General features: G+C 40.1%; 1 protein-coding gene across 13 annotated transcripts in view; it reads left to right on the top strand.

Moving 5' to 3' along the window:
- The window catches only part of HMG20A (high mobility group 20A), a 46,663-nt gene extending 23,763 nt beyond the window's left edge, over positions 1-22,900 (top strand). For 5 of the 13 annotated variants that reach the window (XM_042475029.1, XM_042475030.1, XM_042475027.1 and 2 more), the window contains exons 2-11: positions 235-352; positions 5,916-6,012; positions 6,947-7,094; positions 7,981-8,193; positions 11,502-11,664; positions 12,551-12,582; positions 17,440-17,515; positions 18,693-18,908; positions 19,407-19,550; positions 22,222-22,900. In XM_042475029.1, coding sequence (XP_042330963.1) covers positions 5,924-6,012; positions 6,947-7,094; positions 7,981-8,193; positions 11,502-11,664; positions 12,551-12,582; positions 17,440-17,515; positions 18,693-18,908; positions 19,407-19,543 — 1,074 coding nt within the window. In that variant the 5' untranslated portion in view covers positions 235-352; positions 5,916-5,923 and the 3' untranslated portion in view covers positions 19,544-19,550; positions 22,222-22,900. The remainder of the gene's footprint in view (positions 1-234; positions 353-5,915; positions 6,013-6,946; positions 7,095-7,980; positions 8,194-11,501; positions 11,665-12,550; positions 12,583-17,439; positions 17,516-18,692; positions 18,909-19,406; positions 19,551-22,221) is intronic. The other 8 variants (XM_042475034.1, XM_042475033.1, XM_042475035.1 and 5 more) reach the window with 5 other exon arrangements.
- The last annotated feature ends 302 nt before the right edge of the window (positions 22,901-23,202 follow it).

Raw genomic sequence — 23,202 nt, 5'->3', positions numbered from 1 at the left:
TAGGTACAAAGGGATATTAAATGCAGAAATATTGACAGCGACATACACATTATTAACAGAACGACTCATAAGCTGTCATAGGTGATATTCCATGAAACCCTGGAGTAATGATTTCTTATCACTCTGTATAGGCTAATTACTTAGTAGTGCCAGTATGTTTAATGTCACTCTCTCTTCTCTCTCTTCTGTGTGTCACTCTCTCTCTTCTGCCCTGCTATATTGGAAACTGACCAGTAAAGACTTTGATGAAGGAAAGAGAAGATGAGAACACCATCTGTTATGCAGAATGTCAGTGTTTGGCCACAACTGTCCATGGGAATAATGTTTTGATTGCCTAAATTTATACTTATAGGTAAGTTTATGAAAAGGATGTCATACATTACATAGATGAAGCAGTTTGTAGACATTTACTGCTACTGATTATCTACAGATTAGTTATCATCCGTCCTGTTACTCTTCATATCATATTACATTTATTCATATCATGGTCACTTCTTGTGGAAGTCTCTAACTGCCACTGTCCTAATATATTGCATATATGTTCCGCTTTACCTTCTTGTAGTCAGTGTATTCATTCTTGCTCTCTGGGCATATAGAATACTTTTTTGTAAAGAAAAAGTAGCAATATTAATATTGCTAGTTTCATGCACTTGAATTATGTTTTCCATGATATATTCTTCTTAACATTTCAAATTTTAAAGTGGATATTATACATTCCTTTTTTAAAACAAACAAACAAGCAAATAAACCCTGTTTCCAACCATTGGATGGTAAAAATTGGCTGCATGGTATTGGTCATTGTCAGGGCTTGAGAAGAGGCCTAAGGCTAGAAATGGTAGCTGTCATCTGCTTCATTCTTTTGAAAGAATCATAACCAAGTAATTAATAGCTAATGAGATTTTAAAGAACAGCGCAGAAAACATGCAGTAGTCAAGTACAGCGAATACTAGTAGGATGGCAGCAACCAATGGATTTATCCAAGTACGATTCAAGATGTTGGTGTTCACCGTCAAAGCTTTGTGTAAAACATAGATACCTGAAGGAATGCCTGTGTTTGATTCAGTCTTCATTATATTCAGGTAGACTCTCTGAAAATTAGTAAGTCTTAAATTGTTAATGATTAATATTAGCTCTACCAATTTCAGTGGGACTGCTCTATGTCTCGATACAACCCTGTGTTCTCATATCTACCTGGTCATTTTATTATTTGTTATTTGTTCATATTACTTTTATTATGAAATTCATGAGATTGCCATAAAACACACATACCTCTTGAGACTCTGTTTAAAGACAGCATATAAAATATGCAGTTAAGAGTGGGTTTTGCTGAATCTGAATCAAAAGAATTCAAGAAAGGGAATTAATTTAGTGCTTAGATGTCTAGCATAGACAGTTTGCAGTCAATGGTCTTGGCTTATTATAACCTAAATATGCCCATTAGGACTACTGCATGTATACATTGGTGCCATTGAACAACTGTGCTGAATCCTTAGATCGCGTACTCCTTTTCTTCTTTAAGGCTTCTCTGTAGTTCGTGCACATGCCTACATTAGCAAGTACTGGTCAAGATTTAGTCTAGGATTAAACTATCATCACTGCATTGGATCCTACCTAATATCAGTTCCAGGGCAATTCATATTCCAAAGAGTAAGGAAGTGATATAAGTGTGATGTTGTGATCCAGTGTAGTTAAAGTTGGCCCTCCATATTTGCAGCTTTGACTTTTACAGATTTGATTATTTGTGGTTTTGATTAATATCTCTAGGAATCTCTAGGTCCTCCAGGACAACTCTGCCAGATGTTCACCATAGAGTTGTGCTGGAGAACCTAGAAGCTCCCAGAGAAAACACTTCTCCAGACATTTGTAGGTCCTCCAGCAGGATTCTGTGATCAACTTCTGGCAGATGTTGACCATAGAGTTGCACTGGAGGACCTGGAGATTCCAAAACAGGCGTTCTCTCAGGTAAAAAGAATAGTGGGATTTTTTATTTGTGTTTTCCCCACATTTACAGGGGTCTCTCACCCCATCCTCAGTGAATATGGATGGACCACTGTAGTCAGAAGAGCCCTGCAAATCAATAGCATTAAAATTAACTTACTTGCTGATTAGCTTACTTGCTGTTCACCGCTATGATCTTTGGAATAGCGGTATATACTGTATATATAAAACAAATTATTATTATTATTACTATTATTATTATTATTATTAGCTTTAAAATGCTAATGGGAAACTGGCAGTGAAAGCTCATTGGAATGGCAAGATCTGATGGTTCCACAAGCAGTGTGGGTTTTTAGCATCAAATCAGATCAATATTTACTGAGACATTGAGAGTCAAATGCTACTATTGTCTCCTTAGTGCTCACCTTACAGTACAGTCTGTGAGATTTTTAATGAATTATACTATTGTCATTGAAGAGGTTAAGTGTTTATAATTGAAGGACATGTTACGGACCTATCCCCTGAGCCATTATTTTAACATTCTTGTTGTGATCATGGTAGTTTCTGTAGATGTTGATTTGCTATTCACATCTGCAGTTTCCTGCTATGCCACAAGTGTGTAAGGGCAAAGGTGCTACTTCCCTTTGGAATCCAGTTCAGGATTTTTCTCATTCTGACAAAGCGTACAGGAAGAAAGGAAGGAAGGAACTGAGTGGGACTTAGCCTACCAACATCTGAACCTATGGCTTCTGGGTCTTGAGAGGGGAACCTCTCACCTGTTGAACAATAATTTACCAAGACATTCTTTTTTGAGTTTCTGTAAGCCTTTCTGCTATTTTGCAACTGCTGAGTTTACCTGGCAGTGGCAGCAGCATTGTACTTGTGAGTGCAGCTGTGGGACTAGAGATGATGGGAAGCATTCTGAAAGTCGCAATGCTAGTACAACTCGACCTGACATCCTGTGCACATTTTTATCCTTTTTTCAGTTTGTTTTTCAGTTTGTTCCAGTGGGAATGTTTCTCCCACCCCTGTTCCTTCTCCTTATTGAAATAGCTTAATAACCCATGCACGTTCATAAATATTCGACCTCTTATTTTGGAACTTGACTTTCAGTACCCAGCCGTATGGGTTAAATAAAACAAAGCATTAAAGAAAGAAAGTAGTCTGTGTTCTTCTAGCTTCCTGTGTTTATATAGTCTGGTTTGTGCGGTGTTGATGTCCAGCTGCTTCCCCTGCAGAATTTTAAGCCAGTGAAGCTTCGGTGTCGTAAACCAAGCCTAGTACACAATAATAATAAAAATGGGAGGCAGGAGATACCAGCTGGAAGGTAAATGTGAAATACAGTGGGCCAAGTACCAAGTGGTTGAAACGTGATCATCAACTAAACCGTGTTTGTTCTCTGTGAGAGAAATAAATGCCTCCATAGTGAGAAGGCTGGAATTTTTTAGATGCCCTTGACTTCAGTAGTGGTGGTCCTTCAGAAGGATGCTTGAAAATCTTTTAAACCAGTTTTTCTTCTTCTTCTTGCAACACTAAAGCTTTCTGGGTATGGGTCATATTTTCTCCTCAGGACTGAAGCATATCCCTTGAACAAGCAAATTGAGTTGTAAGAAAATAAACCTCGATTCTCCCTTGTGATATAAATTGAAGTTCCATTTACAGGGAAGTTCATGTTCCAGACAGATTGTAAATAGATGGTATAAACTTGAGGGACTGTATTAAAAATTAAATGTATTTTCGATTTGACAGTCTCTCTAACAAATACAGTTGGCCCTCCGTTTTTGCAGGAGATCATTTCTGGACCCCTCCCCCCACGAAAACGAAGACTTGCACATATTCAAGCCTCATAGGCTTGAATGGCGCACACCCCATTAGAAATAGTGGAGGTTGTCCCTCCACGGATCACAGATATGCAAGTTAGGAGGGGCAACTGTAGATGTTTTCTTCTCTGGCCAACAGCAACATGGCATACAGAAAGAAAGCAGCTGAAGTCCCCCGTCCCCCTGTTATGGTCACCTCAGATTTCAATGAAATCCTTGCAAATCTTGTCTGTAGGATCATCTCCCACCTATGGCAACTGTTCTCGTTGTTTCCATCATTCTGACACTCAACCCGTGAGTTAGGTTTGCAGCTAATTTATAGCTGTTTCTGTTCCCTTTCTTAGGGAACAGGGGGTAGATTGCTTCCTTACATCTTTAGGAAATGATGTGTCTGCTTATTAGAACTGGCATCGCTTACATCACCCTTCTTCACAATGTGAATGGAAGATGGGCTGGTATAGCATCCTTCCCTGGAGGCAGCAAGATTGATGTAGAGCATCTGTTTCACCTAGACCTTCCATTGATCTGCTGGTCTGGACATTAACTGAATGCTTATTTAAAAGAATAACTTGGTTGTACACCCAAAGAGATGTATTTATCATGTCTTATAGCCTGAGCCATCTCAATCTGTAACACCTATATGTGTAATATATAGTGAGATTTGAACAGGTTAAAAGCAGCAAAGTGTATTTTCTTACAGTACATAAATAAATCTTGAAAGCCAGCATGAAAGGCACATGCATCAGAATGTGCTTGCTAGGCTCCCCCTTCATCTCAGTGCAGCTAGTGGGGGAGACAGTGAATTTTACCTGAGATGAACAGTGTCTGCAGTATCTGTAAAGCAAATGTCATTGTAGCAGTAAAATCCCATCTGACTCTTTTTCACAGGCTGCAATTGCTATTCCTTTTCTTTTTTAAAAAGCCTATAAATTGCTGTGAATTATTTGATTATTCTTTTTTCTTTTTGTTGTCCTTTTATGTCTTTCAAAATGTTCTTGATAGTCAGAGGATATAAATCCACAGATAGTTTGGGCACCAGTATCGGTGGGGGCAACGTGATTTCCCTTAAGGGGAACATGTGCTTCTCTGACTCTGTAATGTACAGTAGTAAGAATGCTACTAGGTAGAAGTGAGGCCTGAATTTGTATTCACAGTATTACACCTCTGCAGAGTCGGCTTGATGGATGCAGGGGTGAAAGTGAATCACCTTTGAATTGGAAAAAAATATTAGGTTACAACAACACCTCACACACTATGAACCTCTTGCCATGCCTTCACAACTACTCTACTCAGATCCTTCACTTTGTATCAGCGGTGGAACTTGAACTGCTCTCTTGATGTCATATAACTCCAGTTCCCAACATTCTTCACTATTTTCAAGTCATCAATGCTTGAAATGGTGGATACAGACTTTGTGGATATGGAGGGCCAACTGTTTTTGTATAGGTCTGTTGTTGAACATGACATTTTATAGAGCAGTACAAGAAGACAACATATCTTTGCCCCAAAGAGCTTGCAATCTAAAGCTTCACACAGGGGAATTAATACAGCAGGGCAGTAGGACGTGTGGCCTTTCAAACATGGTTGGACTCCATCTCACATCAGTTTCAGCCACCATTTGGAGGGTCACAGGGTCTCCCTCACTCTTATATATGTAGGGGATAGTAAGTGAAGGTAAATATATATAAGTGCGATAGCACAATCATCTGCACTAAGTCTTGTAGTCTGCACTAATGTTTTATTAGATGTAGTACATTTTTAAAAGACAGTATTGCATGTTGGTTGCAGTTAGTAGCAACTCAACCAACTCTATGATCAGACCAGAAAATGTGGATAAATTGCAGACAGAAGGGATAATGTCAGCAGGTTATAAAGGTTTGTAGGATGATGTGAGTGCCTGAAACACTATAGATGGAGAATGCATACCTTTGGATAAATTCAGTGGGGTCATTTCAGAATGTCACCCAAGATCAATTGAAATGAGCTGGAGTTGAGCAACCTACAGATCGGACCTTAAATCTGCACTCCTAGATTTATGTCCTTGGATGTAAGTGTTATTGAGACATTTAAGAGGAAAATTCTATTTGCTGGACTGTAAAGAGGAATAAGAAAAAGTAATGCCGAGGAACAACAAATAACGCTCACCTATTTCTTTAGCAGCACTAATGGAGATCCCAATGGGCACATCATCTCCCCCTTCCCATTTTCCAGAAGATGATGGTTCAAAGGAAAGCAATGATGTTGTCCCACCTGGGTAAGTAACTGTTCTAAGCTTGCTCATGCATTCTTGGATCAGTGTTGGGTTTCTTAAAATAATTGGCTTAATAGATGATGTTTGCTTCAGCTTAAAATTCCACTTCCAAAATACATTTCCATCTTTAGTAATCTGCCAACATTTAACATCTGTTCAGAACACACACTGAGTTTTCCTTGTTACATTGGAGGGGAGAGTTTGATATCAAGTGTTATTTTTTAAAAATTTAAAATGAGGGCTGAAAATAAGTCAGCCACAAAGAATTAGATTTAGGAAAGCAGCATCTTAAAAGGGAAGGAGAGACCATCTTCCTCTGAGAGATATTGTTTAGCCTGGGCAAGAGAAGGTTAAGAGGTGACATGATATTTAAATATTTGAAGGGATGTCATATTGAGATAGAACAAATTTGGTTTCTGCTGCTCCAGAGAATAGAACCCGGAGCAATGGATTCAAACTACAGAAAAAGAGATTCCACCTAAACATTAGGAAGAATTTAATAGTGAAATATGCTGCCTCACAATATGGTGGTGTCTCCGTCTTTGGAGGTTTTTAAACAGAGGCTGGATGGCTGGATGCTTTGATGGTGTCTTCTTGCATGGCAGAAGGAGGTTGCCCTTGGGGTCTCTTCCAAGATCTATGCATACTGATTTTACCGACTAAGATGAATATGTCATTGAATAAAAATATCTAATAAGTGACGTAGACTGTGTAAGAAAAATCACTCTGTCAGGCACAACATTCAGATATGTCTGGTTTGTTTTATAAATACATCTATTAATTACAATATCAGATTCAGATTAGTTTTATTTGCCTATGGCACAGTTCCAATTACAGAAGCATTTACAATATCACATAATGTCTTGGTGTAAAATGGGAAGCAGTTTGTCCTGATGATAGAAGGACTATCTTACCTGATTTTACCCCCCGCCCCCAGGTTGAATCACTCGGAAGGACTGTGCACTGGCAGTGCTTTGCAATCTACCAACAATCCAGATTTTGCAGAGGACTTGCTGCAAACGCAACTGCTGCGAAATGAGTCATCTAATAAAGCTGAAAATAGCGAACCGAGGCCTGAGGAGGAGGTGAGCAAAAATTATAGGGAGAAATCTAACTTCACCTCCTCCATCTGAATTCTCTATCCATTCATATCAGTTTTTTTTAAAGTGAAAGTAGACAACTGTCTGAGGTTTCATTAGCATTCCTCCTTTTTCTCTGCCTCAGTAAAGGGATGGCATCGGCATTTATACTAGTTATAGTGGTAATGCCTAATGCTATCACTTCTTACCGTTAAAGGCATAAGTAAATTGCAAATTTTGGTCAGGGAGAACAAAACCTGGCATCTTATTACACAATCATCTTGTGATTTTTTTCTTTCTTTCTGCAAAGCCATTTAATTAGAATTTTGTTGTGGGTGAAATACAGTAAATGAGCTGACATTCATCTCCAGAGTTTGCTAGCCTAATAAATATTTTATTATGTATATCTCCAGAATATCAAGCTTACCCCAACATCCTCTCTTTTATCTGTCCATAACCCTTCATAAGGTGCATTCTGGCAAAAAAAAATCTGTTTAATCAATGATAACATTATTTATCCTTCCAGTGATATGACTGTTTTCGGCTAACTAATGAAAGCCTATTCTTTTAAGATTCAGCACTCATGCCCTTATTTGCTTCTTGCAATGCCACCTGATGCCTCCTGTTGTGTTTTCTAACCCTTATACCACCAAGTGTAGAAAAGCCCATCAATGTGGCCAAATGTGAAGTTTCTACTCCTTTAACCCACCAGATTTACAGACTGCTACAGTGCTTACTTCAGTCACCAAGAGTAAAGGTTTTCTTTGATTCCCACCTCTGCCACAATGTGTGGACATCCTAGGCACCCTTGTCTGACACCAATTAAATGATAAAATAGTTTTAAAAGAAAGGATGTCTTACACAGAAAGTGTTTCTTTCTCTTTTCTAACAGCAAAGAGCCAAGAGAGGTGGCTGGTCCAAAGGGCGGAAGAGGAAGAAACCCTTAAGAGATAGCAATGCTCCTAAATCTCCCCTAACAGGATATGTGCGGTTTATGAATGAACGAAGGGAGCAACTGCGAGCGAAAAGGCCTGAAGTTCCATTCCCAGAAATCACCAGGATGCTGGGGAATGAATGGAGCAAACTTCCTCCTGAGGAAAAACGGGTACCGCTTCATTTTTGTTGTTGCTGTTGTGTGTCTTCAGGATGTTTCTGATACCTTTCCCCATATGGAATTTGATGTGTTTTCTACAATGTGATCTGGTACTTTAGATTCCTAGGAGAGAACCACAAAGTGTGATGAGGCAAGAGTTTGTCTCTTCTCATAGAAGGTAAGGGGCAATGACAAGCTAGATTGCCAACAGTTAGAATTACTTTATCCTACAGATTCATCAGTACAGCTGGTGTCCTGGAAAAGACAGCTATGCCTGAAGGAGCAGGATGCAAATTGAAAATGGGGGTGCTGTAGATGATTTATCTTTCCACTTAGAAAGGCTGCTGGTGATGCTGAGGAAGCTTAATTTTCTGGGGCTTTGGTATAAGGAGCAATGCTTCATTAGGCTTTTTTTTTTTTAAAATCAAAAGAACCAGAATGATGTTTGGAAGTGGGAAGCTGCCCATTGACTTGCTTTTATTGATGTGTTTGTTGTCCCACTCAACCCCCTGGGCTGAGAGAGGCTTACAGCAATTTTCTAACAGAGCAATCCTGTACACATCTAATAAGAAGTAAGTCCCGTTGAGGATTTCAGTGGGGCTTACTACCAGGTAACTGTTTCTGATATTGTAGCCTTATTCATTCTGTTTCCAATGGGCTCATCACCTAAGAAAATTAAATAGTCTGGCATGAAGTACACCAAATAAAACGTTGTTATAAACATACAGTACTCATTTTTGTGAAGTTGAAGGCTTTCATGGCCAGCATCCATAGTTTTTTGTGGGTTTTTTGGGCTATGTGGCCATGTTCTAGAAGAGTTTATTCCTGACGTTTCGCCAGCATCTGTGGCTGGCATACTCTTTTTTATTTTATTTGACACATGCTACCATAACTAGCCAGTCAAGGAAGCTACAGTGGTACCCCGGGTTACGAAAATAATCCGTTCCGCGGCGCCCTTCGTAACCCGAAATCTTTCGCAAGCCGAAAATGCCATAGGCGCTAGCGCTGGAAGCCGCGATTTGGTGCGAAAAAGCGCCGAAAAGCACCAAAATTTTTTTTCGTAAGCCGAAAAAAAAAAAAAACCGTAACCCGGAACAGTTTTTTCCTATGGAATTTTTTCGTATCCCGGAAATTTCGTAACGCGGTGCTTTCGTATCCCGGGGTACCACTGTATGTGGGGTGCTCAGGGTTAAAGGGGGAATTCAGGCTGCAGTCTTTATACATACTTATTTGGGACTAAGCCACATTGAAATTAGTGACACTTGTTTCTAAGGAAATCTACATGGGATTCCACTGTTTCAAGAGGAATGAACCTGAAGAACAGAGAACAGGTGATTGATAAGCAAAGGCCATGTATGGGAAAACACCAGTAACCCAATATTTACCAGGTTCATATAAGAGGAGACTTGCTAGATCAGATGAAGCCCTTTCATATCCAGCATAATTTTTCCCACCAGGTTTTTGTGAGAAGCCCCAAACCATGAGTTCAAGAGTTGTCTTCTACTTGTATGTCCCCCGCAACTAATGTACTGCTTCTGATAGATAACATAACTCTTTACCCAGTTTCTATCACTCCACAGTTAAATTGGACAATAGCTGTCATTCTGGCCTGGTATAGACAGGCCTCGTGGCCCGTCTTGATGGTGTGCTAGGGTTGCCTCGGGGTGTTGCTTATAGATGCCCCGCAACCCTAGCACATATTTTGACGCAACAGATGCCTAGCATCCGCACGTTGTGGCACCATAATGACCTCGTGAGTGCGCCATTGGCGCACTGCGGCATCATTATTGCATCACAAAAATCTGCTGTTTGAGAGTTCTTTTTGCTCCGTGAGGAAGCCGTGCGGTTTGTCCACTACGGCTTCCTTGTGGAGCAAACAAGGGCACCGGCAGACCGCCCTTTTTGGGTGGTCTGTACCGGGCCTCTGTTGCCTATTCATACAGTTTAGAGAAATTCAGATCACTGTCTGCATATAAGCGTAGTTGCATCATGGACTTTTGTTGTGATATTGACAGATGTATTCTCCATTAGTACAATAAATCCCGGGGTGGGGTGTATGTAGAAATTTTTGCTCCAGATCATGTTTCCTCCAGTCACCAGAATCGACCAAAGCCAGTGCTAATCATCCTTGCTACCCTTAACCTTTTGTTCTGTATATTGTATATAGATAAAAGCATTGTCACCAATTCTGTATTCTTCTTTGTGTGTGTATGTGCCTTGAAGTTGCCTATCAACTTATGGCAGCCCCATGAATTTCAATGGGTTTTCTTTAGAGCTTTGCCAATTCCTTCCTCTGAAATATAGCCTTCGGCACCTGGTATTTGTTGGCAGTCTCCCACCTAAGTACCAACCAGAACTGACCTTGCTTAGCTTTCAAGATCAGATGGGATCTGGTGCCTTTAGGGTATTTATGCCTCTTTTACTTTCCAGAAAAACAAAACTATCACTCACACCTGCCTCATTCTCTGCCAATTTCTAGATAAGGAAGTGAACTAGCATAAAATGAGAAGCCTGAAGCAAATTTAAAGGAGAGCGTAAAAGCAGGACAGAGGAGGCTTTTATATGAAAGGGTGTCATGATTTCCATGCTAGCTTGTGTCTACTATTTAAGTTCTTTGCACGTTGACAGATCCCTTTGAAGTCTTCTGCAGCCGAGCTCTGTTCATTAAGCAAATGTGACAGAAGGCTCAAGGCAACATTTCATATGATTTCTTTAGAACTTTATTCAGGCACATCACTGTTGTGGAAGCTAAAATTCTAGGTTCGATTCATCCCAAACAGAAACAGGGGGATGTGATTTGTTTATGTGCAATTAAGCTTGAGATAAAAATCGCTTCCCCCTCCCCCTTTGTAACCCACCCCCCTAACAAGAGCTCAAGATAGGTAACAGCACTTTAGAGCCCTTAATAAAACCAGGGGCCAGTTAAAATACAAAATATGATATGCTGAAATTGGTGTATGCTTGCTTAACCCTGAGAAGTAAATGTCAGTTCAGATAGGATGGTTTTCTACATTCTGAAATGAATTGGACTTGACATCTGTCCAGTGGCTGGGAATTCCACATTTGAGGGCAAGCCGTTGAGATTTCTTCCTGTGCGTTCTTGATTTTGGATAGACAGGATACAGGGGAAGAACCCCCAACTCATGGTGCAAAGTGTGGTCAGACATAAAGAAGAAAGTCACCAAAGCTCTAGATCAGATCTTTCAGTTTCTTCTTGTTCTGACTGTTCAGATAGTCAAAGTCTGTGAAAGAAATTCTCTTGCTTGGTTAATTTGCTTTACATGCTAAAGGGATGAAAATGATCTGTTATCTTTTCGCAGCGCTACCTTGATGAAGCAGATAGAGATAAGGAACGTTATATGAGGGAACTGGAGCAGTACCAGAAGACTGAAGCGTATAAAGTCTTTAGCAGGAAAGCACAAGATAGACAAAAAGGCAAATCACATAGACAAGGTATTGATTTATACAACAAGAATCTTAAAGGTAACACACAACTCTACCAGAACTCTTGACCTATTAATTTCATGCTCACTTATTACAGGTCTTAAATAATAGGTTGACACTCTGTTCGACTAGTTTTTCATTTTGCTTGATGCATGGTATATCTTCATAGATGTATGTAAGAGCTAGTCTAAATGAATGAATTCTTAGAAAGTAAGTCTTATTCTGGAAGGATAGACAATTCAAACAACATAAAAATTCTAGTGGTTCCTCTGTGCATCCTATTAGTAGCTGGTTGCTCCTAATATTCCAGCTACAAACTACTATGGAATAGAGAGGAGGGCTGAATACATGCTAGGAAGTAGGAAAGAACATTCTAGCATGTATTCAGCCTCCTCTCTATTCCATAGTAGTTTATGGCCAGTTTATGAGTGGGTAATGTGAAGCGGATGTGAGACATACATGATACATAATACAGACTTTGTGTCTGGTCTGGGTGTATTAGTTTCTGATTTCAAGTTTGATTTCAGTCTTAATAAGGTTCATCAGCACTCCTTAATGTGATCCTGTATATATATGAATGGTTGCCTTTATGTCTATGACATAGACCCACTCATGGAAGCAAACCTTGATAATATTCCAGTCTCCACAGAGAGGAACATGATATGGAGGCGCTATGTGCATCTCAGTGCTTTGTGTGCCTAGACATCTGCATCAAGCATACAGGCCTTCTCTCCATCCACACTGTCTCTGCAAGTCATAATGATGGCCTTTTTGCTAATTAAACAGTAACATTAAATTAATGATCTTGTATGAGTTAATGGTATGACTAAAGAAGAGCTTGTGGAATGTGTCTTCAGGCAACGCAACAGATTGAATTTTTGTTCAAAATTCATTATGTTTATATTTGTTTGCTTGTTTGTTTCAGAAGGAGCACGGCAGGCTACTCATAACCATGAGGTAAATACTTTATTCTTTCTGATACATCCAGGGTTAACTTTTTTGCTTGAATAGTTGAAGGTGGCAGGTACTTGTAGCTGATCCCCATACAGTTTATAAGCAAGCCCATGCGTGTGTCAGATTAAATAATGTGAAGTGGTATGTTTTGGACACATTCAGGAGTTGTGGACTAATCCTCTATATCTCCTCAGTAGAATTGCTAAGCCAATATCTTAACCTTTTGTAACACCAATATCCAGTCTAAAAAGAGGATAACATGAGCAGCATGTGGATTATGTGGTGCTTACTAAGTACCAGAAAGTAAAATAAACTCAGTCTTGGTATGTAGGGTTTTTGGTCTCCCCAGCTTAGGAGGAGGTGGCGTTTTTTGGTTCCTGGTGATCTAAAATAATACAGAGTATTTGGACAGTTTGGTTTCTGACCTGATGTCGAGACAGAAAGGACTTTTTATAGCCAGGGATAGTTGCTTTCTGTCCAGATGAATTCTGCTGCGGAATCTGAAAGCCAAATGGTTCTGTTTCATTGCCAATATAAAGACGCTTAACAAATTTCAGCACCCTTATTTTTCACCAAGAAGGAAGATTTAGAGGTTCACCTCCTTATGTAAATCCACCAGAGTCAAAACTTATTGTTAATGAAAACATTATTGCCCCAAGCACTTAGCCACCTTTGGACCCATCTTGGGACAATGGTAGCATGTAAATAAAAGAAAAGAAAAACAGATAAGTAGACTCTGAGCTGACAGTCTCTGTTACAGACATTGTAAGGGATGACTGCTTAAAAGAGTAGCAGGATGTGTGAAGAGAGGATCAACCGAGTGGATATTACACGAAACAGGAGACAGGAATGAATTTGCAAGTTTAACTGAAAAAACGACAACAATTACCTTATGTGGTTCCCCTCATGTATATGTATGTATGCTGATAATATTAGCTTCAGAGTAATTTTTGGAGGTTCAAAGTCAGAGCCCATTCTTAGACTGGGGCTTAGTACAAATGTCCCTCTGTCACATTTTCGGGACAATGGAAGAGGCAGTCAGTTTTGTATTTCTTTTCTAATCTATGATAAATGACACAAAGATGCTAAGCCTGAACAAATTAGCCCTTTGCAATGAAGTGGTAATCAAATCCGTATGATTTTAATCCCACGAGTGAGCCTCAGAGTGGCTTAAGTACATCGGAGGCCTCAAGAGGATCCGTTTCATGCTGGGGTAATGTACTCAATAATGGAAGAGTGCTGATGTTTTTCATTACTCCTCTTCCGTTAAGCAGAAGTTCTGTGCCTTTTAGAAGCTGAACAATGTTTCTTAATTGCTTAACTGCCTGAGAATGTGGAGTGGCACTTGGTGAATCTCTACCCCTCAGGGAAGAAATGAATTCCCCTCCTCCCCTAGCTTTCACTCTGAAGGAGCCATTTGTTGTCCATTTCCAAGGTTTAGCACCAGTTTTCATTGGGAACTATTCAGGGCCAGCGTAAAATTATATTGCTGCCTTAGGCAAACATTCCTTGTGTTGCTTTCTTCTTGCGTGCAGGGTGTTCATGCCATTTTTATTACATATTTTTATTATATAGCAATTCATTAGATTGTTCTTTATGTGGAAATAAAATGGGTTGTGATGTACTATTGACATAATTATATTTTGGGCTTTTTTTTTTAAATCATGCTTTGCTGTGAACTGTTCTGAGATGAATTTATGCAGAAGAGCAACTTAAGAGTCACTATGATTAAGTGGAGTCTCCCCAGAAGTTTCATTTCCCCAAAAACATACTTGGGTAGAGTGAAGACAGTGGGCCATCACTGGAGAAAAATCCTTGTTGGGACCTTCAGATTTGGAGAGGAAATCTGGGATGTGCTCATACTATGCACTCGGTTACCCATGGAAGGCTGTACAGAATAGGCTCTTGTTTTCAGACAAATGCATGATGCTGTGTTTTGCTGAGTCAAATCAGTACTATCTGTGCTAGTCAACAGTAGCTATCCAGAATCTCAAGCAAAGGTATTTCTTGCCCTTGCTGCCACAAAGCTTTAAACTGGTAATAGCAGGGATTAATCATGGGATTGCCATCATGTATAGCAGAATCTCCATTTCTGAATGAACGACTTTTCCCATAAGCATATTGGATTGTAGCAGCTGCAGATCTGTTGTCACAAGATGGGTTCCTCGATAAAATTAATTATGAATTATTTCAGGTATCTTTAAAGGGGTTGTTGCCATGGACAGTTATTACATATATATTTTTTAAAACTCTCATTCCAAGTAGAACTGTCTATATTTGATAAGATAGTGTGAGTGATACAGGAAACATGTTTTGACATTATGCAACTTCCTCTAGAACCAGCCTCCCCTCCCTGCTTCTCCCCCTCATATGTCTCCTTTATTCCTTTCTAATTCTCGCAGCTTTGGGAACTTCAGTTTTTCTTTATTAGAAGATACAGCAGCTGTCTCTGAGTTTGCCTGGGCAGACACAAGAAGAGTTTTCTGAAGTTGCACAGAACTGTGTTGTCTGCCTTGGCCGGCAGCCAAACAGCTCTCTGTTCACCTCCACCAAGCCCCTTTTATGAGACACACACCAATATGAAGCACTGAGCTTTAACTGCCTGAATTCCCTTGTAGGCTCTTAACCACTTAGCTTTCTTGCTTGGCCCCAAATCATGTTTGACACTTCATTTAAAGCCTAAGGTGTTCAAATACAAAAGGCCACGGTGTTGGCGAAGGCGAGGGAGAGGCATTTTCTGCTTGGTGTACTTTGGGGGATGGATTTCTGAGTGCACACTGGCAGCCGAGATGTTCCTGTTATCTCAGAAATCTTCCTCCTTGCCTAACAGTTCTATTGTTATGCTGCCGGTTTGATTACAACAAGGGAGCAGACAAAGAAGAAAGTTGTATTTCCATAATTACAAAGGCATGCTGTGAAAGCCTAGATTCCTCCTTATCAGACTTCAAGAACTTTGAGAACAGGAAGAAATTACTGTTTTTAAAAGTAGCTGTTTCCTCAAAATTTTCACAACCCTGGGTTTGTGCTTTTATTCTTAATCCCATTCATATGCTTAGTGTCAGTTGATCTGCGTCATGTCCTACAGATCTTTCTTTTTTCATAGATACATTACACTAAAGTGACCTTGCCCGGCTGAGTTCTGGTGAGAAATGAGAAAGATCCAGGACTGGGCAAACAGTGCAAGAGAAGGGGACCTCTTGATCCCAGGCCAGTGGGATGCCACTCCATGTGGCTTTCCTGGTTTCAGACTGTGGGAGTATGGAAGTGGGAGGCCAATGTCTATATTTTTACCCATCCTCAGCTGGGCTAATAGTGCCTTCGAGAGTTAGTTCAGGTTTGAGAAAAAGGTGTTGAGGGGAAAAAACCCACTGTAGCAATAAAAATGGAAGCCTTAGTCTTTGAGAAGAGAAAAGTCCATCAAGAGATCTGGTCGTTGCTCTTCTGAGTTATGCCTATTTGGCCCTTCCGCTGGCATTTTATTGTTTAATGCCAGCAATAAATCAATTTGGTGCTTGCCTTCAGAAGTAAAGGCAAGAGCTGTCCTTGAAAGAATGACCTCTGGCAAAGCAGATTGCCTCCCTCTCTAGCTGGCCTTCTTCAGACAACCTCCCTCTATCCCTTACCATACTTCTAAACTATGCACAGCTGGGATGATAAAACCTCATTAGAATGATATTTTAGCAAGAGCCACCAAACAGCACTTCAGAGATACCTTTTACTTGGCTATTCATCAGCCACCAAGTGTTGCTTGTGATTTAGGGCAAATGCCCTCAACGTGCCATTGAACTGAGCATATGTGTTCATAAGAGGACGTAAGCAACCCTGACGGATGCTTGTCCTGAAGCAACTGCTGGCAAGGAAAAAAGGGAAACAAAGATGTAGGAGATGATTAAACATTTTTTACCATGCCACCATCCATTCTGTATCATTTGTGTGCCTGTTATTCTCCAAAACCTGAAAAATCGATCAGCGCTGCTTCACTTGGTGAAGAAAAGCATTTCAAATATAGAGACAGAGATATGTATGCAGTGCATCCCTAAAATACATTTACTTTAACTAAGTAGGACTTGCTTCTAGGCAAGTGTGCTTACTATCTCACCTTTACTGCTGCCTTAGAGAAGCCTTTAATGGACAAAACAAAGGAACACTGCTGGTATGCTTCATTTCACTTAATGTTTGCTTGTTTTATTAAAAACATTGTTGTGCTGCTCTTCAGCTTAAAAGGCCCCCAAAGTGGCATTCACACTATCAATAAAAACAAGACAACTTCTTCCTGCTGAGGCTCACAGTTTAAACAGCACGACACAGAAGGAAAATAAATGAGTAGAGAAGAGGAAAGAGGGGAGCAAAACTCAGGCAATAATTCATAAACTTGAACAGTAGTTCTGACAAGCTGGAACGGAAACCATGGAGGGAGAGAAGGGGCCAGGTAGCTTTCCAGCAGAACAGGAGGAGCAGCCTTGCTTTTCCTCAGTGCTTCAGCCTAATGGAATAATGATTGCTCCTGTGATGGTTATATGAGGACAGGACTGATGGAACTGATTTTTCAGCAGGGTGTATGGAATGGCCCTGCTTTTCATCACTTCCTCTGCTACAAAATAAGAGAGCGGTTTGTCCAAATCCCCACCATCTACTCTCCTAAATATCATATGTAGAGAAGGTCAACTTGTGATCCTCCAGATATTGTTGGGCTGCCACTCTCTACCAGCCCTAGCCAGCAAAACAAATGGACAAGGATGATGAGCGTTGCAGTCCAGCATCTGGAGGATTATGTGTTGCCCACCCTTGGTCTTGAACTGATTTGTTAAATGCAGATAATCATCAGTGTAACATGGCTGTTGTCTGTCTGTCTGTCTGTAGAAAGAAACTGATACAAAGGAGAGATCTGTTTTTGATATTCCAATCTTCACGGAAGAGTTCCTGAACCACAGTAAAGGTGAGTATAATGCAACGTATAGGTCCCTTGCTCGATGTCTGTCTGGCTATCCATCCATATGCCCATCCATCTCTCTATTTCATGTATATATTCACACACACATATTCTGCCAACAGAGCAGATGAAATGGTATTTAGTGTTTGGCTTATCTGTTTTTGTTAACATTTTGCTGTGTGACTGAAATAAGAGTTGAAAACAGCTTAATAATAAATATACATAAAGCCTAAAATTGTTGACTGACATTCAAATGCAAAACTGAAAAAATGGCTTGATACGAAACTGCTTTTAGATTCAAGGTGTAAAATGTGTTGCTCTGATTCAGTGTTATAGTTATTCAGTGTTGTCAAAACAAAGAGCCATCACCTTATTGCAGCTGCTGCTTTCTGCAAGAGGCATTTATAGAGAGAACACGGCTTCTGGTTTCTTGCATCCCATTCTAAGCCCCACATGACTTCTGGTGGCAGCCAGAATCTGCAGAAAGAGGGTTTCCTCTTGAATTTTATGGCTCTACCTGGTCCATTGTTGCCACACTTTTGCAAGCAGATACTTGCATTGTACTAGAGAGCAATATCTAAGAACAGGACTGGCTGCCTAGTCATATTCCTCTTAACTCCACCAAAGTCACATTAATGTACAAGGAACACAGAGATACTTTACTTAACAAGCAGATGGTGTAGACTTCTAGGCAACACTTTAATGTAGCCGCAAATGCAAGAGATGGAAGAGAACAATTAGGTTGTCTACGCCCTCTTGCTAAAATAGGTCTCTACAGTAACAGGACATACGCTCTTTTGAACAGTTGTGGTTCATCGTCCAATATGTTCCCAGTTTTGATGCACTTTACACACCTGTTGAGCTTAAATTTAATATTTATTCCATCCCTACTCTTTTATTTCTCTGCTTGTATTAGAAAGAAGAAGGATGACCCTTCTTTGTAGTTTTCCCAAAGTGTGTCTTGAGAAACTAGTCCTCTTTGATATTGTTACTAAAATTGACTTCCATTGGAATCATATTGCCACATGTTCTTTTGTCACTTGACTCCGGAATTGCTTTGGATCCAGAAATTTGGATCTTCACAATTCAGCAAAGACTGAAATATTTTCCTCACACAGTTGTTGAAAATACCGGGTATGGGAGTGGACTATAAATAATTCCTACGTTGTGGTTTTTTTGACAGCACGGGAAGCAGAACTGCGTCAGCTGCGCAAATCCAACATGGAGTTTGAGGAAAGAAACGCCGCCCTGCAGAAGCATGTGGAAAGCATGCGCACGGCAGTGGAGAAGCTGGAGGTAGATGTGATACAGGAGCGCAGTCGCAACACTGTGCTACAGCAACACCTGGAGACTTTGCGGCAGGCCTTAACCAGCAGCTTTGCTGGAGTCCCATTACCAGGTGAAAAGGCTTTCCAGTCTAAAGCATCTGTTCCTTTTCAGAACCTGAATTGCTGGGGATTCCACATGGCTGGGAGTTTATGGCATTGTGACTGTCTCCTACATGTCAAGTGTTAGAGCTATTTGAAGAATAAAGTATTGGGACCTGCAAGTGGGAAGAATTTGCTAAAGGAGGTTGTGCCACTCTTTCTACTCCATAATATGGTTTTTCAGTCTGTATTCATTGTGTGGCAGCAGCTGTTGATCTTTGAAGGCCTGTTAACAGGAATAGGCATACACACTATATAATGATGTAGTCCTTCAATTTCATCGCATTGTTGTCTAAGCACTTGGACCTATGTGAACTGCACTCGTTTTGAATGCCTTGTACAAACAGCACTTTGAAGATCGGAGCTGCTATCTCTTTTATAGCTGTTTGCCTCTCTTGTAACAATAGTGGCTGCTATTGCTGCAGTTCTTGTGCTGTATTCTATTTCTTTTTATATTTTATGTCTTACAGGTAGTGGAGAAACCCCTACAATGGACACCATAGATTCATATATGAATCGGCTGCACAACATTATTCTGGCAAATCCACAGGAGAATGAGAATCTTATAGCCACAGTTCGGGAGGTGGTAAACCGCCTTGAACGCTAGTGACATGGTGAGTTTCTGCCTTACAGTTTCTTGCTATGACAGTATTGAAAAGTTGCTGAAAAGTGAAATTGCTAACTTTTGAAATCAGATTCTGTGAGTATATGTTGAAATTCTGTATTTTGATGAAATAGAAGACCGATCATATTCTAGTTTAAGCAGAAAAAATACACACCCTCTTTATATAGAAAGTATTTCTGATACTTGGATAACACAAACCTATCATGGCTACACATATGTACAGTGGGTCATGTTTTAATAGGAGCAAATAAAATCTTCCCATAGAACTGTGTTTCTTCCCAGCAGTGTTTTGCAGTGTCTGTATTTTAAAGATGCTGTGGCTTTACCTTTTTTTTTTCATGGAAAGTACTAGGTTGACTTTTTTTTCTGTTTTCAAGCCAACATTACATTCCCATTGCAAGTATAAAGCCAAATGGTGTTTTAATTCAGTATATTCTGAGTTGAGGCCCATCTGGGCCATTGTAAGCCAGAAGTCCTCAACCTTTGTGGTCCTGACCTTTTGTGATAATTGCACAGTGCAGTTAATTGCATGCTCCCCATTAGAGCTTAGCTTAAGTGAAGAGACCGTTGCCCTTCCAGTGAGCAGCCAGATGGAACAGACAACAGTTCTAAGTCAACTCTGCTCCCTGCAGGATGCCGAAGCAGCGCTTCTGCCACTATTCTATGAAGGGGAACAGCTTGTGGACACAAGTCTGGGATTTTTCCACAGCTCATCAGCCTCTTCATTTTAACCACGTATTTTCTGTTAGCATGCCTGCAAGCTGGATGGAAGAGACTCAGGGAATTTGTGGGTGGGAGGCAGTTCTGTCTGCGACAGCATGTGACAATTGGTAAAGAGGTCTCCCTTTAGGCAGGTGTTGGAAGGGTACCCTGGCTCTGGGCCAGCCCTGTCCCCATTTAACATACCTTGCCACCAAAACTACTTTCAACTTCAAACATTAGAATAGTGCATTGCATGCATTGTCCTTTCTTGGGAGAAACCCTGGGAGTGTTAACAGCATTACGTGTAGCATGAAAATGGAAATGCATTGTGCTTCTGGAAAATATGAACTAGATTTGAACCACTTGAAGCAACAGCAGCAATAAGAAGCAATCACTGCCCTTTCTCCTCCTCCTTTCCTGTTTTAGTTAAGAAGGCCTTTCTCCCTAAAACAGCATACACAAGACAATTAAAAATGTTGATTCCAGGCAGTCTGCACTATCTAAATATGAACATTCAACTGATGTTGATGTTCCAAGTAGATCTGGTGTAATTAATTACTCTTGACATTCATTTGGCAGAAGAGGTGTTCAGTGCGAGGAGATTGTGAAGGTGAACTCTGTGAACAGTCAGGGTGAGGCTGCTGTCGATAAACAAGAGATCCACATAGCTATTAGTGCACTTAATGTGTGTCAGGTCACATAAAATTAAAATTGTTTCCTTTTTGTTGAATAGGTTCTATTTGGAGGTTTTGTGCACATTTTAGTATGCAAGCCAATGAAGGCAAGTAATGTTGGGGGGAAATATTTCTCTGTTATAATGAATAATGTAGCACAGAGCAGGGGAAAGTTACATTTGGACTACAGCTTCTGGTGTTCTCTGAGTGTGATCACTGATCATGCTATCTGAGCAGTTCCAGGTTTTGTATTTGAAAGATAACATTTCCAAGCTCTGCTCATTGCTTCCCCATGTTTTTTGGATAAGGGATTGTTGTCAGATTTCCTCCATCTCCTATAAATGACTCACCATCCGTTCTGTCATGCTAATAGAAAACACACCAACTTCTAGTTGGGAAAGGCTATTAAGCAGAATTTTAAAGATCACTTTATAGTCACTGTATCATAGTTTTTTCACTTACCTTGGTCAAGTAGCTTGGAGTCTGCTGCCGTCCTGGTGTCCCCTATTTAGAGTGCAATAGAGAGGTAATGTCATCCCAAACTGTCACCCTAATGACTTGATTAATATTAAACACCAGATACTTCATATATTAAGTATACCTGGCTTTTAATGTCATTTCCAGACTTTTTTTAATATGCTGCAAGGGTAAAAAGAATGCATTCACATGGAGACCACTAAAAGTAGACATATTTCCTGTCTGTTTCTAGTTTTAAGTCACAGCATGTTTTCCAGTTGAAATTGCTTCTTTGATTTGAGTTAGGCACCATAATTGGATCTCTAAAAGCAGAATATGAAAAAGGTTTTGTTCTTTAATGGTTGGGGGAAGAATGTGCCTGCTCAGTCACTAGCTGGATGAGGTGCCAAAGGACAGGAGCTACTATGGAAAAGGCCCTGTAGCATATTGTTTGAGGACACCTTAGTTCCCACAATTGACTGTTCCTGTAGCAGAGCTTTGCTGGCCTATTATAACAGAGAGATAACTATAGCTGCATTTAAGAGAAGGTGCTAAGATTATGAAGACTCCACAGAATTTTTTAAAAGATAACTTCTTTGAATTGGGAATGGAAACAAATGCTGCCAATGATGATATTTCAATGCAGGAGTTACATGTTTATAGCTGATCTCTCCCAGCACATAAACGATTGCATTCTGAACCCACTGTAACAGTGTATTTTACCACAGTTCAGGCTAATCCTTCAGAGATCTTATGACAAAATCCTGTGTCATCCCGACAGATACAAACTTCTTCTAAACCTCCCCTCTCCTTCTGTTTTATCTGCAGTCTCTTGGATGTTTTTCTTCAAAGGATAAAGCAAGTGAGGAATGAGAGCTGTTCTGGAGAAAAGTCAAGGGAGGTGATGAGACTTTGCCTTGTTACTGGACGAACCCATTAATGCATGTGATTCTTCTGTGCGGATTGAAGAGCAACCCAAGAGATGGCAATATCCTCTATCAAAATTTTGAGCAAGTTTCCACTGCACAGCCTACCATTTTCTTTCATTGGTCTTCTGATCGTGGGCACGCTCTGGACTAAACGAAGCCACAAAAACATGTCCTTCTCTCTCTTATGTCAAAGTTGTATTTTTGTCGTGGTAATGCAGAGCTCTGAAATGTTTTTGTTGCTTGTGCTCCAAAGAAGAGGGATTCCCTCTGTGTTTCCCGTTGTGTGTAAGTTGTATCTTACATCAGTTCACCTGTGCTTCCATCTGTTGAAGTTGGTGATAATGCAGGGGAGAAGGTAGGGGCCAACCTTTTCTCTCACAGCACTGAAAATACAAAACCTACATGTTGAATAAAACCTTCTTTTCTGTAGTTAGTTACTTAGTTTATTGTGTACAGTAGTCTTATGTTCAAATCTTTCCTTTTTCTTAAGCAACAGGAAATGGGCAGGGGTGGTTACAATTACTCCCTCCTTCTGATAATATGTGACTGTACCCAAGAAATAAACTTTGTAAAAAGTTTTGTTTGTTGGTTTGCTGCTTTATAAAATGCCATTCTCTAAGCAGTTCAAAAGATTAAACAGAAGAAAGTCAAGAATTACAGTAAAATTCAAATACTACATGAAGGGAATTTCAAATGCCTGCATGTCTTGCTCTCTTATTATGAATTTTAACAGCACTCTAGCATAATGAAAGCAAGCAACATAGGGATCCTATATTGAGTTTTGTAGCCATATAGAGCATGCATAAAATCAGGAGGGTGCATATGGTGTCTATATTAACTGAACAGTTTTGCCTTTGATTTGTAGAGTGTGAAAATATGA

The sequence above is a fragment of the Sceloporus undulatus genome, chromosome 6, assembly GCF_019175285.1.
Source record: "Sceloporus undulatus isolate JIND9_A2432 ecotype Alabama chromosome 6, SceUnd_v1.1, whole genome shotgun sequence".
Taxonomy (NCBI): domain Eukaryota; kingdom Metazoa; phylum Chordata; class Lepidosauria; order Squamata; family Phrynosomatidae; genus Sceloporus; species Sceloporus undulatus.
Note: the sequence above shows the minus strand (reverse complement) of the source record. Positions and strands in the feature narration are given on the sequence as shown.